Genomic DNA, 17,518 nt, shown 5'->3' on the forward strand with positions numbered 1-17,518 from the left:
TGGATACGGAAAACATCAACACAATCTTTTTTTAGAAAGGAAATTCTGCAAAAACAAATACAAATGCCATAAATGAACAAACAGCTTAAATCTGCAGAAAAAAATAGAAGAACAGAAAATGCTGTACAACAAACTTTAAAAATCGGGGGGCATATAGAACTCTAAAAAAGCAAAATGAAGTGACTTAATTATACTTCCTTGAACGAAATACTTTTGACCAACTGAACTGGGACTATTCATATAGTCATAGTACCAGCTGTGCAGAATTTTTACAACAAACAAAGGAGGGACCAACAAAAATGAAGTCATGGTCCAAGAACTTGAGAAAGAATAGTGATAACAAACCAACAAGAAATATTTGAAATATTAAAGGTTTAGCTAATTAGAATGTATATATAAATATATGGATTAAACCTTGTCTTATATATATAAGACAAGGTTTAATCCATCATTTTCTACATAAGGAAATACATGTAACAAGTCAGGAATATGTCAGTTGTTTCCATTCGTTTGGTGTGTTTGGGCATTTGATTTTGCCATTAATAAAGGACTTTCCGATTTGAATTTTCCTTATGTTTTTTTTGTACTAAAAGGGGCAAAACAGTTGTAATTGTGTTACTTTTAATAATATAAAATATTTCCGATATAATTTTGAATACAAAGAAAGTAAGACTACAGTTTGATTATGCCTCATCGGTATTTGCTCTTTTACAAATACCGATGTCTATAGGGTTTTAATTATGCACGGTTTAACCAAATAAACATTTGTTTACTGTCACAAACAGTATTTTTTTAATAAATACAAATAAAACTTAATATGGCAATTTGATATATGATGTAATTAAATATCTTCAAGTTCTGTTAAAACATTCATATGTATTTTTAGTTAAGCTTAGTACGGTTTCAAGATTTTGTTATTTCCGATTAATTTGAGATATATATCTGGCATATACAAGACAAAGACAAAATATTTCATTTCCTGAGACACAAACGTGTACAAGAGGTCAAAACATGATAAAGTATACATATAAATTGAATACGGAATAGTTAATTGCACTTGTACAAAAATATTCCGAAAACATTTAATATTGAATACAATTTTAATCAAGCGAGTTTCCTGCTTTCAAATAACGAAATAATGTAAATCTTACAAAGAATGCGCACCTATAAGACTAACAAAATAAAAGTAAGAAAACTTTACCTACGTGTATTATCTCTTTGACCATCGCTTGATTAAAATTGTATTCAATATTAAATGTTTATAAAATTCTTGTCATATTACGCTAGTGATGGCGTCAAATAATGTTGCAAGAGATTTTCATTAATCCGTATTTTTTTTATATAGATAACCCGTAATCTTCATACAATTTGGTGTTCCACTGACCATTTTAAAGTACTTTTACTTGGTATAGTACTCATAGAAGAAAAAAATATTCATCACGAAATTAACTCTCTAGCTGGTTATTTTGCCTTAAACATTTTGTGAAGGCATGCAGATTTACTTCGGACATTTCCGCAAGACATTGCAAACGAATAGTTTTGAATTGAAATTGTATCTCACTGTATTTGATAATTTCATTTTAATAGCTTGCATTTAGTACAAAACGAAAATTTCCCGTCAACGATTTGCTTAGCGCTGATTTTCGTGCTAGTAGCAGTATCAAACGTTGCGTTACACGAACTATTTTCCACTGGATGTTAGGGACGACATCAAAAGTTCAATGTAGGATAAAAAAAAACTTTGTTCAAATAGTTTTTTCACTGACCACCCTACCCCCTCCTCTGAACTCAATTTGGGAAAATTGATTGACCAATAAGGATATATATATATAATCGATGTCAATCAAACCAAACTTGCAGCAGATTTGATTCCCCTCCCCACACCCCTAAACTATTTGAATTAAGTTTTTTTCATCCTTCATTGATTTTTTTTTATGTCATCCCTTAAGCAAGCAACAATTATCAAAATATTCCGGTAATTATCACTGAACTGGACAAAATTTCAATTCTTTCAAAAGAGTCGAAAGAATAAACACATACAAGTCTTTAAACATGTTTAAGCTCGTCTTTCAAACCTTTTAAATTCTAAAAGTTATATACAGAAAAAAATCAATCATAACAATATTTGCAATTATTGGGAAAATATGCTGACACCAGCAATACACTAACATGACTGAACTGGTAACTTATTTATATCGATTACCCTTATTAACATTTGCATTTGTTATAAGTTAAATCTGGAGAGAAACGAATAGACATACATACCCGATAAATAGAAGGAGTAAATAATCATTTGGTAAAGGTAAGGGGGGAAGGTTATAATATCATGAATATTAAGAATATCTTTGGTAATCATTTGAATAAAATATAAGCAAAATACGATTACATAAGGAGGGGAGAGACATTTTTAAATACGCATAAAAAAGTCACCTGAATGTGCATGATTTATAGGTCGGTGTATATTTATAATAATAATCTGACTGATATAGTTAGCTTCAGAAAGTTTATATATTTTTTAACTTTTGATTGTATTATTTTAAATATGTAGACAGATTTATGATAACTAGAATTAATCCATCAATCTGTTACCTAGTAAAACATGACTTGTTATTGCGTTAATAATGCATTCAGATTATCAAAGTTTTAAATCGCACTTATAAACAATATCAAATATTTTAAATAGACTTTGATTTGGACGAGATAACAGAAATTGCAAGCAATCAGCAATAACTTCAATGTACTAAACAGGATAAAGGGCGTATATATAGGGCATTCAACATAATATTTATGGAGACAGTTAAAAAAACCTTTAGCATCATGAAAACAAAAACAAAACAATTCCGATAACAAAACAAAAACAAACAAAACAAAACAAAACATAACTTGGCAAAATAACAAATCAACACAATCTTAAACTTTGTTTTTATGTTTTCACAGTTTTTAAAGTTAAAATAACACGGAGATGGATGCCCCAAGTTTACGGAGGCAACCAACACTACCAATTGGTCCTCCAAATGAGAATCCGCCGAGAAAAATCCTCATAGCTAAACGCCGTTTACCTAGTCGATCTAGTAAAACAGTTTCTTTGGTTTCATCGGCATCAAGTACGTCGTCACTGATAAAACCTTCGCTATCAAAGAAAAGTACTTCTATCACATCTATGTCAAGTAAAAGAAGTGTAACATCATCTTCCCTATTCAAAGTTCCATCGCTTACGAAGAAAGCTTCTATCACAAAAGAAGTAAGCGATATCGCAACAGCGGCAATTGCACTGGATTCTGGGTCACATGTCGGGAAAACCGGCGTAATAACTGCTGACGACATCGATGGAGACGTTGATATAACGGAAGTAGATGGCACATCTCCTTTTTCTGAGACAGGAGAAGCAGTAGTCTCATCTTTGAGAAAAAGTTTGTCAGGAAGTAGCACATTATCAAAGAAGTTATCACGAAAGAAAAGTTCCAGTACTACGTTAGCTCCACTGCTGCCACCATTACCACCTGGAGGACTTGTTGAGATTGCTTTTTCCTTTGATACTACAGGATCTATGAGCGCAGCTTTAAATGAAGTCAAAGGAAGAATCAAAGACATTGTACAAAAACTCCAGTCAGATGTACCAGGGATACGAATAGCAATTTTTGCTCATGGCGATTACTGCGACAAAGATGATTACATTATTAAGTGGATTGATTTTGGGGCAACACTTCCAGAGCTTCATGACTTCGTAAATAGTTGTGGAGATACAGGTGGTGGTGATGGTCCTGAATGTTACGAACTTGTTTTGAGGCGTGCAACAGAAGTTTTGTCATGGACTCCAGGTAGCAAACGTTCTCTTGTCCTCATTGGAGATGACATTCCACACGAACCAGGGTACAAATATGGCGACTTTACAAATGATATTGACTGGCGTAATGAATGCACCAAGTTGAAAGATATGGTAATAAATTTATTCATTACAATATTCAGTTATGTTAAGACGCCCTAATTAATATTACCTTCTCCTGTCACATTATTTAATTTTAAGCAGAATTTTGAATTCCAAACAAATATTCATCGTTGTCTGAATATCTATATCAAAGGCTGGTCACACTGTTGCGTGATGATTGATTGTTGGTGCTAAACGCCACTATCGGCTACACAGTGGCTGACATTTTTTTATAGGTTGAGGAAGCTAGGTTGCCGGATTTCACCTGCTACGTGCGGGTTTCAAACTGACAGCCTGAGTTTTGACAGGCAAGTGATACAATAAATGAACAATTTAGACCACTCGGACAACGATTCCTCATCACAGTTTAGTAGATGAACTTTATGATGATTATTAAACAGAAACAGAAGGGTTAATTAAAGTTTGTTTACCGTTTTTATGTTTTTCCAGTCTGTTTCACTCTTCAAGTGAACATTGCTATCTGCACTTCATTCGAATATTGCCATCACACCACTTTAGCTTTGAAGATAAATTAAAAAAAGGAAACAAAAACAAGAATATGATATGGGACACCATACCCCACTCGCACCATCACATTTCCATGTTCCCGAAATCTTAATTAAAACCCTTTTTGGCAGATATATTTGAAAAAAAAAGAGTTAACATCATAATCAACATGTGTATTAAATTTCAAGCCGTCGATATAACAACTTGCTTTAAATCTATAAGGGACAAATGGGCACATAGAACGGGAAACACTATATTTTACAGTTTCTGTTGACGATTTAGGACAATATCGTGCGTTGTTGAATGCCATATTGTGGATTTGTCAATTGTGTTATGAGTTTGTTTCTTTTTTGTTGTTGTTTATATAATGCTGATTCCATAGGAACGATGAAATGAAATGAATCAGTGTAAAAAAACAAATGAATGAATATATTTATCAGATTAAAAAGAACAAATTATTTTAGTTTGAATGTGGAATTTTGAGTACAATATCTACATTTATGCGATGAATGCATGTTTTAATTGAGAAAACTAGAGATTTATTAAGTAAGTCATACACTATTTTCTGTATATATTTGAATGATTTAGGGAGTCAAGGTATATGGCGTTGCTGTAAAAGCAGGTATCTGTGAACAGAAGTTTTACCAAGAACTGGCAACAAGAACGGATGGACTTATGATAACTTTGGAAAACTTTAACCTGATATTTGATTTAATGATGTCGATTTGTTATCGGGAAGGCGGCGATGAACTATTAAGTGTAAGTACTATTTTAATTTTAGTTAATTTTGAAGACTATATAAGGAAATTGAAAGTTATATACAAAAAAGTCCTAGCGAATATTATAAAATAACACACTGTACAGCAAATGGCTATTTATTTTACATATTATTATTATTATTCTAGGCTTATCAGGATGAACTGAAAGAGAAATATGGAATTACAAAATTGGTAAAAAATTGGTCAGGAATGTTTGGTGGCCTCTCATCCGCTGCTGGTACAACCAGGACAGGTTTATTTGGTGGTGGTTTTGGAACACCAATGGGTGGGGGTTTTGGAACAACAATTGGTACTAGTACATTTGGAACACCAACTGGTGGGCTACTTGGAATGATCGGAAGACCAGGTGCTATTCCTAAAAAGGGGAAAACAAACAAGATTAGAACCATAAAAACAACAAAACTTGGAAAGAAGGCACTCAAAGGGAAAACACCAAAAACAGCAGCTAAAGGACCAAAGAAAGAAAATGGAAAACAGAAAAGAAAGGATAACGTATGTTTTAGCATTTATTTTCTCGATCTGTACATAAAACGAGAGAAGAAATTATCGTTCGTGCCATTTATTTCCCGTTTTTTACAAATGAACATTGAAGTCGATGTCCGTCGCATTTGTTTTTCTTTTATTGTTTTGTCAAAAATCAGACCATTGGGTTTCTCCACGTTTGAATTGTTTCAAGTTTTGTCATGTCGGGGGCCTTTTATTGGTGACTATCCATATACTGTATAGGTTTTGCTCTTTGTTGAAGTTCTATAGTCGTTTAAATCTACGTGCGTGTCATTTGGACTCTGGTGAATAGTTGGCAATCATATCTCCTTATTTTATTTTATTATTGATGCCTTTTACTGTTGTTTTTTTTTATGTTTACTGAAACACCAAAGAAACAAAAATCATGAAACCAAAAGATAAAAAAAAAAAATGAAAATCGAACACGTTTTAGTGAATTTGCATTTGAATGCCCTCAGTAGGGAAAAAAATGTGTTTCGAAAAAATTGTGTCTCTCGCCGCCCAACTACTTGTTATATCGCGTACTATAAATTTCCCGATATTTTCTGAATTTCGGTGTGGCAATTTCCCTTTATGAAGCATCAAATAAGGATAAAGTGTATAAGGTATATCAATATTTTCAATATGGCGTGGTTATTTGTGACTTCTTAGATTTCCATATTTGCTCTTTTGGGAGATAGTTGAACTTTGTAATTTTTTGGAGTATTTACTTGCATAAGAGGAGCGTTTCCGGATAATTTCTCCTCCAGTTTGAATGCTGGGATTTTTTTCATTTTGCTGGCTGTTTGTACAAATATTGAAGGTATGCATGATTTATATTAATACTAGTATTTGCTGTTTTGGAGATTGTTGAACTTTGTCATTTTTTGGAGTATTTAAAACTTGCATAAGAGGAACGTTTCCAGATGGTTGAACTTTGTGAAATTTTTGAGGGGGGTATAAGCGGTTAAATGTTAAATAACACTGTGCATCTGCGGGGTCATCAATTGTGTCTCCCAGACACAATAATATTTTAAAGAAAGTCCTACACTGACTTTGTTATAATACAAATACTTCAGAGTGGAGTGCGGGGGCATCACGTTGTCTAGTCTTTATTGCGATTACATTATGTACAAAATTCTGGACATTGCACATGATCGTGTCTTCCTTATATAAAAAAAATAAAGAGATGTGGTATACATAGCAATGAGACAATTATCCACTAGACTCCAAATGACGTGCATATAACCTAGACTAGTAGTTAGATTAAATGTATTTTTTCGAATATCAGAAACCATCCAACCCGTTATTATTTTGAAATTACGTTGAACTAGTGTATGAAAATATAGAATAGGTACATTAGTCGTGAACGTAGGCTCTATTTTTGTTCTTTTTTTCTGTCTGTTTACATGCAATGAACATATTTATAAATACACAGTTAAAGATCTAATTATTTTATTAGATATATTTATGTTTTATCTGCAGCAACATGACATTCCAAGAGAAAAAAGAAATGATCGCAAATTTAAAACAACAAAACCACTCAATCGTCTTCAGTGGTCACTTTGGAAACAGGCAATGAATAAAGCCAAGTTGTCTAAAAAAGAAGAATGGGCGAAATGGCTGAATGGCTACGTCACTAAACAGATATTTGCACGTGACATTGAAGATGCTGCTGTCTACGAGTTTGCAGTACAACCTCCCAACAAGAAAAAGAAATATCCTGTCACGTTTTCTGTTGTCAATGGATTGCCATCATCTGGTAAATGGTGTAAACAGTTGGTAGGTCGAAAGCACATTCGAGAGAAACTAAAGCAAGCCATTGCACAGAATGCAAAAGTGTTTGTTAGGCGTGGTAAATTTAAAAAGAGAAATAAGAAATTTATGGAAAAAGTTCGAAAACATCTTGCAAAAAGCAATTATCCTTTTGGATGTTCCAAGAAGAATGCTCGTGTTTTCAAAATTAAAGATTTTATTATAAGTTAAGTTTTAAGACAAGAACATCGTGCACAAGAATATTAAACATACAAAAACAGGCAGCTGTCATGAAAACACAGTGTCATTGTAAAATGCACTGGGTAATATATTTTTTCGATCTTTTAACAAATAATTGTATATGTTATTGGTGGTATATATATGTATCAACATAGTTTAAAGTTGTATCTTGGTTTGATAATTATAGATCGCAATGTTTTCCTCGGCATAATTTGTACTTTATAAATTTGAAATGACTAATTGCTGTAATAAGCAAGTTGTGTTAAATTTATTATATCTGATTTCAGTTTTGTTTCAATTCTGCATTAAAAAACTAATAAACTTTGTCAGGTTTTTGTTGTGTTCTATATTCATGTTTGAATCAATAACCAAAAGGAACGTACAGATACAAAGATGTTTGGACATTATTGGTTTATAGACATTTTAAATATATTAGGACCTTTATAATCAAGCGGGCCATTTAGTATAGCAAAGCAAATATTGTTTGGAAAATTATGCTTGAGAGAGCTGAAACCTTTGTTTATTTAGATTTGTGAGCCTAACATGAATAAGGATAAGAATCATGTTTTTTTCAGACTGTGTATGGCTTCTTTACGCTTAAGCTGTTGGATGTGTACTGATTAATATATGTGTATGAGGAAAGCATGATTGGTACATACGTTTCATTTGTCTTTGGACTAGCTGTCAGTAATTGCGAGTACTCTTTTAGATTGGTACTTGTTGTCTTTATTGCGGTTTTTTGCCGATGTATGTGATTTTTTTCGATCTGAGTGTGTCAACCTCTTCCAGCTGATTTTAAGTAGTTTGTTCTTAAAGTGTGCTGTTACACCTCTCAGGTATCCCAGGTTATGGGGAGTGTTGTCTGAGCGCTCGAAATCATGTTTAACCCCGCCAAAATATGTATGTGCATATCCCAAGACATGGTATGGTAACTCAGGTTGCTGTCTATCATTAGATTTTCGTTTATAGATGACTTCATTGTTTTTATCATGAATCGAAGGCTTTCTAGTTATATTTGATAGTTTTGCATGTTACTAATATCATGACAGTGCCTGTATATTTCGATATGCTAAATTCTGATATAAGTTTATATATTCTCAGCCTGAATGTAGTAAACTTCCTTGTGTAACAAAACATACCTTACCACATTTGATATAGACAAACGTAGGTATAATAAAATAGTTCAGTTGTAGGAAGATCATTCAAAAATAAAAACATCTGAAATTAACGCATAATCTCACATGGAGTAGTTTTAGCTGTGTTTATAAGAACAGATGAAAGGTTGTAGACAAAACAAAAGTATTCTGGTTCATAGGTCACAAAAGACAGAGGCATAGTTGTGAAAAAGGAATAATAAAATACCAACTATTCGGAGAAAGGGCGACTATATAGGTCACAATAGACATAGATATAGTTATGGAAAGGGGCATTCAAAACGATTTATTCGAAGAAACTTTTAAGACTTAATATGGCAAAAAGACATAAAACAAAATTACAAACAGAAGGCTTAATCTTTTTAGTAGAACAAGAACGACTAAGCAACGTGAATTCCAAAAACATGGAGAGATGAACTCGAAGCTTTGAAATGGGAAGCCAGTATATCTGTTTCACTAGTTACAACCATCGTGGATTGGTAGTCAAAACATACAATACTAGTATAAAAAACAAAAAAAGTCTGAAGCTCGTACACACTCGAGGTTTCCAAAACTCAGTTCTTTCTCAATTGGAATACAGATGGACGATGCTATGAAAAAACATGTCACAGTAGGATGGTATCTATGCACAATCTTTTCACCTACTGTCATAAATTATATCTACACGAGTTTCACATTTTTTTTTATGTGAAACCATTAAAACAACCTCGCGTATATGCTATAGGTGGGATCAGGTGATCAAGGATGGTATCTGTTCTATAAACTGTGAGGGTTCACATAGGTGTCTGTTCAGTTATTCCCTTTTACAATAAGGAAGGTGTACGTCAGATCAGAAGGAACCGCATCGTTGTAATGCACGGTGGGTATGGTTGTCCTGCGAGAGAACGTACTGTGCTGGTGATTCGGTCCTGACGGGTGCTGGTGATCAATGAAAAAATGTAAACAAAGACGAAAATGATGGTTTTTGACGTTTTCACTAATAAAAAATGGAAGAAAACAGTTGAGATTTTTCAATTTTGTTTCTTATGGGTTCATATATAAACCATTGAAAAGCTGACCCTCTAAACTGTTTCAGTTAGCCTAACACAAAAATGCTCATTTTCAGAAAATCTCTTACTGAAAAAATAAAACAAAAATGCTCATAGAGTCCGCTTTCTATACCACAATCCACACGACAAAACTATTTTGTAAAAAAACATTGCAATTTATAAAAAATTAGCATTTTCTCAATTTACTCATGTCCTGATACTGTGCTGGTGGGTCCTGTCATTGTGCTGGTGGGTCCTGATACGGTGCTGGTGATTTTGGATTAGAAGTTGGTCATATTTGAACAAATGTTACAAAATCAATAAAATTGGGCAGCTAATTGTTGTCAATAGGATCTATTACTCCTATTTAGCTCTTGTGCATCCATTTGGCTGTTTAATATGTGTTTTCAAATGATCGTAACTTGTATAACATAATTACATAAAAGGGCAACATCTTTCGTCCAATATCAGAGAACAATATATAGTATCTAAAATAAGAATAGTTTTATTAATATATTAAATGCCCCTTACATTGATGCCTCAACACTGATCAAAGCCCATGCCGCAAAGACATGTTTGTCAGCGCTCCGCATACCCCTCCCCACTTCCACCCAACCAACCCTCCTCATTTCCTCCTTCATTGTTACAGTGGTGTACCAACACAACAATTTATCACATTAAATAATTACACAAAGACACACATTATTGAACAACAAATGCTCGCAGGTACTGAAAGCTAGTTCAAAGCCGCATTTTCAACTAATAGATAAACCATGTTCTCATATACAAAAATCTCAATCGTGTCGATTAAAAGTCTCAAAACTTAAGTTCACATTTTAATGTTTGATGAGCGGCAGAAATTTGAAAGTGTGCAGTGAATCTTGTGCTCACAACAGCTATTGTCATAATTATGTTTACATGAGACTTATAAAGGAATTAAGAAGGTACCAAGAAATGTTTTACAGTTCAATTTAATGATCATGAATGGAAGGTGAATGGAAACTGTGAGGGTCAAAATCTTAAATTGCTTATAAATATTGCTGGACCCAGTTTCGTTATCTGATCTGAATTTTCTGAAATGTGCAAGGTGGAAAGACATTTTGATTTGTTTTACTCGGAAAGTTTTGCCCTACTTGCTTGAAGTTTTGCAATATTAAAGCCGATTTCAATGAGTGTGAAGACAAAGGGAATATCTTTGGTTATATTGCTTGATGAACAGAAAAGTCATTGTTAGGTTATGTAAACTACCCTACTTTAAGAGTATACTAGTCCGACAAATGACACATCTTTCTGTCTGTAGGACCAGGCTTCTTCGAAAGGAGGGTACGGTTTAGCTTACAAGCAAGCTAACCAAAGATATTATGTTTGCCTATATACTCGATGGAATCGGCTGTAACTAAAAACTCGAATACATTTTAACAGACAGTGGTCATATTTGTTGATGAATATTGTTTTTCCTAGATTCACTCTTGAAAAATCATTTGGTAACATTTGGTCAAGTAATTTCAGAAAAGATCTTTTTGTAATTGCGGACGCCAAGACAATACATGAACCTCACACGACCCCTCGACACAGGTGAGCTTATATATGATCTTAAAGCGATTCAGGTTGATAACCATTTGAAATTAAGCCAGTTTTTGTGTGGGTGTAGATTTGTATTGTTTTAAACTGGACCTTTTAAAGTTAAATGTAGGTGTTTTATCTAAGAATATTTTTTTTAAACTCAATTGGTAGTATGAAGCTATTGATTGATTAATTGTTGATTGCTTAACGTCCAGTGGCAAATATTTCATGCATATTCAAGACGAGAACAAGTTCACAATAAATACAATAGGTAGGTCTTGTCATAAAAGAGGCCAATAGTCGTGGATATTTGGACTGCCACTGGAAAATGAGGATGTATTGGATAGGAACAGAAATTTTGCCTTGTGGCAGGCCACCTACGGACCCATCAAAGAGTTGCTGCAAGGGTTATTAACGTGCAAAGAGCGTGTCACTCTCTTTACACGAGACATAGGATTTAACGTCCCCATTCTGACCGGACGCGACTGCGAACTTGATACATCCCGCACAGCCAAACGGACGCCCCACTTCGGCAAGCGTTTTACTGCCGGTCAGGAGAAGACCAAGTGACCATATTTCTATTTCCCAGTAACCCTTGGGGAATTTTGAAATGCACAATTAACAAAGCAAACGTTAGTTTCAAATACTTTTAAATAGATTTTTAAGGATAATGTACCCTTGCGTTGATCCCATGCTAAACCTTTACAAACGTCTGTGAATTTTCTACAAAAATAGTGATTTTCTTTTCACCAAATTCTCTTTTTCTACTAAAAACAGTAATGAGCTATGAATAATAATGCTTTGCAAGAAGTTTCCCCTTGATATATGTACAAAATTATGTCTCTATTATTCATTGTCTGTGCTGTTTTGATACTTTTGCAGTTTGCACATTTCGTAATTGACAAGCCACCGAAGGGGTCATAAACCATACACAAAAAGATAAAATATTGATCTGAGTACTTAATTTGCATCTCTGAACCCCCACCCCGGTTTGTTTTTTTAGGAGGGTGTCTAAAAATGATCGATTACAGACAGCCGAGTAGGCATTTTACTTTCCAGGCGTGTTTACGTTGATTGTTACTGTCCTGAAAACGGATAGATGGATACAAAAATGTTTGATATATCTGGCTTTAGATTCGTTTTTTTTTAAATATAAATTAAGGCTACATATAAATAAAATAATACTAAGAATTCACAATATAAAAAAATGCAGAAAAAAATGGACTACAGAGATGGTGTGTTTGACACACAAAACTTAAAAGCTTAGTGATATTATCAATACTTATTTAATTAACATACTATATAGTAAAAAATCATTTCTGTAGATCACCGAAAGGGGAAGTGGTCTAGAACACAGTATTATTTTATTTAGGGGGTTCACTATACACGCAAATTTTTATTAGTCTTCACTTCAAGGTTAATCGAGCAAATTTTATTAAATAAGGCTTTTTACAGGGTTTTTTACTTTACTACGGGCTCATAAGGATCTTCAATCCGATTTTATTGCTGTGTCCACAATAGACACAGCAATATTATTCTACGTATTTCACCTGTATCGGTTTGGACAATTCCATGGACTATTCCATACAAACACCATTATGCTTAAGGGGTTTTCATATGTCATGTCAAGATGATATAGGCTATTTACCGTTGTTTGCCACAAAAAAAAATCTGGTAAAGTCACTTTTCTGAAAAACCAATATAAATATAGTTAACATATTTATATATTTAATATAACTGTGTTCATTGACCCGAATTTTTTAATGACAACACACACCTAAAATTCGTTTTGGTCTATTCCATGACATTTGCGCGGGAAATATTCATGGACGTTCATTTTATGTGAACACTTGTCATATGTGTTTGTGTTTCTTACATTTAAAGGATCAACGTTATTTAAATTCCGTATATCTTCATTTGACATCAGGTTTGTACGCATTTAGTCTCTTTAATCTAAACTGAAGGCCGCGAAGGGACACATGTCATGATGACACGTGCTGCACAATCTCACACATTTCAACGAACAAAAAAGTTACTATTGAATAGACTTTATCAGCTGTTTATAGACATCTATGTGCATTTCATTCCCTAATGTCAGTCATGATAACACTGGCATTAACAGCGGAAACCGTGTATTCGCGAATTCTGTCTTTCGCCTGCTATGGACGATTCCATTCAACATTGTATATTAGGCCTACTTCGATTCGTCCAATTCGGGTGAGTAGAGTCTATCGAGTTTACTCGACTGACAACCGAACCACCCCGAGTTTGACCTTTTGAACCTACCCGATTTAACTCGACATCAACCCTGGGTCGGGGCATGTTTAGTCGAGTTTCAAGATGGCGTCAAGTAGTTGCAACAAATAAAAGTGATACAAATAAACTGGTATTTGACAAAATACAGCCGAAGAAAAAAGCTGGCTTGGGGAATTTATTATTGCCTGTATTTCGGAACCAGCCAATATTGTTCATGTGTAGATTTGGTCCTCAAATCTCTTCAACTTCTTCGTACTTTATTTGACCGTTTTTGATTCGAGCTTCACTGATGAGTATTTTGTAGACGAAACGCGCGTCTGGCATAAACAATAAATTTTATTCCTGGTATCTTTGATGAGTTTATTATCAGCTGTCGGTGGTGGTTAGAAATAAAATAGAAATTAATTGTTTTTCTTTGATCCATTTGTTTTCAATTTTTTTTAACTCGCAAACAAACTATTTTTCAAAAGCAAACAGGATCAGAACTTTTCTTTGTGAAACACTGTGTTATATTTTTTTTTATTTTAATGCTCAGCAAAAAACAAAATTTTCACCTCCATTATAATAGTCAACTCGATGGAAGAGTTTTGACTTCGATTCAGAACGGTTGGGCACATGCGCATTAGCACTGACCTTTCAACTGGAGTTAACCCGAGTTGGACAAATTGAAGTAGGCCTTAGAGTTTACATTATGGACGATTCCATATAACATTGTAGTTCAGGGGTTGGTTACATGTCTAGTCGTATCTGGTATCTTAATGAAAACGATGTACATTATTTCTAGGTCTTACATGTACATCATGTACATAGTTGATGGGTACATGTATCTGATCCGTGATTTGTATATATTTCAATGGTGCTCTTGGTAAGGCCAAAAAAATATATGTTTGTTTACGGGTACCTGACCGATCCTTTTTTGAGCACCCACCCTAAGCCATTTTATTGCCGTCGTAAGAAATAATCCAATCATTATAAATGGGGGAACTCTCGCCCATGGACAACTCGGACCATGCAAGACGGACCACACAATTCAAAATCATGGCGCGAAAAATAAAATGGACAAAATAATAAAAAGAAAATACTGACCTACCTACCTACCCTACATATTTTGATGATGTAACCTTAACTTCTTATCTACCACAGGCGATCATACAGTTCACTACTACACACATCTTATTAGTTAGCTACTGCAGCTGATTTGTATGTTAACTACCAGAGATAATTTGCAGTGTGATATTTTTTAGGGGGGTGCAATTAAATATGAAATTATTAAGCAATTACTGTATAGAAATAAAAAATAAAAAATGTATTTAATTCACAATTGTTTGAATATTTTTATATTTCTGATTTTGATCCAATTATGTTCACTAATTAATCCAATAAAATATGTTGAAAAACAAATTATTTGTCCAAAGCCGTTATCTAACTCCGGTTCCTCGTTTCGCTATTTTCGGATAACTGATATCACTGCTGACACTTCAAACTTCACTTTCGTCTATATCAGACTGCTTAAAACACTAAAAAACCTTCATCTTCTTCCTCCGATTCGAAGAATGAAGCCCATTGATCCGCCATTGTTTCAAACGCAACTCTCAAACGAAAACACGTGTTAAAAACAATGTATTTTAATGTAAACATATTACCTTTCAATAAAAAGGAATATACGAATTGAAAGTTTATTCATTTGTGAAACCGAATTTGATTGGTTCATTCCTGGATTCCCCCTAGGTATTGTCCAATCTAAAGAGTTTTAACAGTGGTATATTTTACGGGAATATCCGTCAACGCGACTGCGCATGCATTGTTTACAGCGGATAGATCAGTCACTGCGAATACACAGGTGACCCGGCAAGCGGATTTATCAGTCACTACGAACTAAACGTTGTTAATTACCGCATATATATCCGTCAGTGGTAGATAAAGAGTTAAGCAGACATGTTAGTTTTCTCGTTTAAATTGTTTTACATTGTGTTATTGGGGTCTTTTATAGCTGACTGCGGTATGGGCTTTGCTCATTGTAACACGTACAACAATCAAACATCAACCCACACTAAACTGAATGTAATTGAAAGACATCTAGAGGTTGATGTCAGAGGCGGATTAAGAGGGGGCGGGCCCCTTGAGAAAGAATTTGGTTGCTTATATAGGGAATCACTGAATAATGACTGGAGCGAGCCCCCTCTTAGGTCAGTCAGTGGGCCCCCACTTTAGAAAATTTCTGGATCCGCCACTGGATATACAGTATCGAACAGAAGATATAAAAGGGAACACTATGGTGAATTTTAGAGATGAATATTATTTCATGTACATGCATTTGAAATATTTAAGATATATCGTTTTGATTTTTTTAGTTCTAGGTTCCACGGTGACCTACATGTAGCTTCCATTTTTCGAAAACTGTGATTTAAATGCTAGTCTATTATAGGGATATTTCCTTTTCATTGGTTGTAGATATGGAATCTTATTTTACCATGAAGTCAGATTTGAAAATGACTTTGGGAATGAAGATATCGTAAAGACTGAATGTCAGTTTTAGTCTTATATATGTACTTTATAATTATAGTCTTGCATGTACATAATTATGTGTACATATATCACTGATTCAGTGGCAATGGTAAATAGACACTGACAAGTCTTAATAGATAATATTTTATAGTTTTGAATGTTTTGTTTGTTGACTAAAATTAGGTGGAGGTTTGTGTGTTCTTATTTCCAACAGAGGTAAACTCAACACATATCAATATGTGCATGAAGCAAATTGATAGTTGCTAGATACGGAATGATTGTACCACAAGAATAAGTTTTAACCTGTGTATATATACTTAAAATATGATAAAAAAAATCATGTCTTTTTCAGGACTTCTGAATCCAACCATGTAGTATGGAATGTTTTTGAGATGTGGTTCTGGTAGATGGATGTTAATGAAGGACCTGTAGTACAAAGTATATCACTGAATTTAGCTCTTTGTCTAAGTGTATTATTGAATACTTTGCTTTGAGCTCAGTTCATTGTTATGCAAATCATTCTTTGTGAAATAAAGATTTGACAGAAAACTCTCATGTACAAGGATTTGTCAAAGTAGTATCACCTCTATTTACAATGTAAGTATTAGGGAGATAAAAGCATTCTATTTTGATTTGAACCAAACATATTATAAAAAAAAAAGAACAAATTTACCCGAGAATGCTACTACCACTACTAGCAATATGATGATAGGTTGTTTTAATACATCTGTACTAGCTTCCTACTGATGACTCGGTTCTGAGTGTAAATGGTCCTTCAACTATGCGGGGAAAAATTATAAGGCATAATTAGGCTTATCAATTTCTAAAACAATATTTCATTGTACATGTTTGAAATTTTTAAACAACCACAGAAATTTTTGCAGTTGAAATACATGTAGGTATCCTGTCGTCGTCTTCCTAAGACAGATGGTTTCCAGATAATAACTTCAGTATAAGTAAAAAGGAAGCCTTAAAATTATAACATACTGTGGATTCATATATTTTCGTGGATTAAAGAAAATTTGCATTTTTGTAGATATTTAATTTCAGTGGTTTTGCCGAAGTCTGCATACAAGCCTATAGAAAATTTGTTAATCGTTGAACATTTAATTTCGTGGTTAGACTCTACCCACGAAAGCCACGAAAATTGGTATCCAAAGAATAATAATGAATCCACAGTAATATTTATAATCATAAAAGGAAGCTTGGGATTGTTTTCGGGGGGTTATATATATAGTCCCTAAGGTTTAGGAATAAGGGTTCCAAAGGTGACCAAAACAAGCATTAATCTAGTGTCCGTACAAGAAGTCGTGTATAAGTATT

General features: G+C 33.8%; 1 protein-coding gene across 2 annotated transcripts; it reads left to right on the forward strand.

Moving 5' to 3' along the window:
• Positions 1-2,196: 2,196 nt before the first annotated feature.
• Positions 2,197-8,023, forward strand: LOC134684844 (uncharacterized). Of its 2 annotated transcripts, none has more exons than XM_063544157.1 (5): positions 2,197-2,302; positions 2,938-3,937; positions 5,021-5,191; positions 5,338-5,703; positions 7,180-8,023. In XM_063544157.1, exons 2-5 carry the CDS (start codon positions 2,963-2,965, stop codon positions 7,678-7,680), a joined length of 2,013 nt encoding a protein of 670 aa, XP_063400227.1. In that variant the 5' UTR covers positions 2,197-2,302; positions 2,938-2,962; the 3' UTR covers positions 7,681-8,023. The 2 variants fall into 2 exon arrangements, with proteins under 2 accessions (XP_063400227.1, XP_063400234.1); XM_063544164.1 differs by lacking the exon at positions 2,197-2,302 and adding an exon at positions 2,304-2,451.
• Positions 8,024-17,518: the final 9,495 nt, after the last annotated feature.

Source organism: Mytilus trossulus, chromosome 1, assembly GCF_036588685.1.
Source record: "Mytilus trossulus isolate FHL-02 chromosome 1, PNRI_Mtr1.1.1.hap1, whole genome shotgun sequence".
NCBI classification, from domain to species: Eukaryota; Metazoa; Mollusca; class Bivalvia; order Mytilida; family Mytilidae; genus Mytilus; species Mytilus trossulus.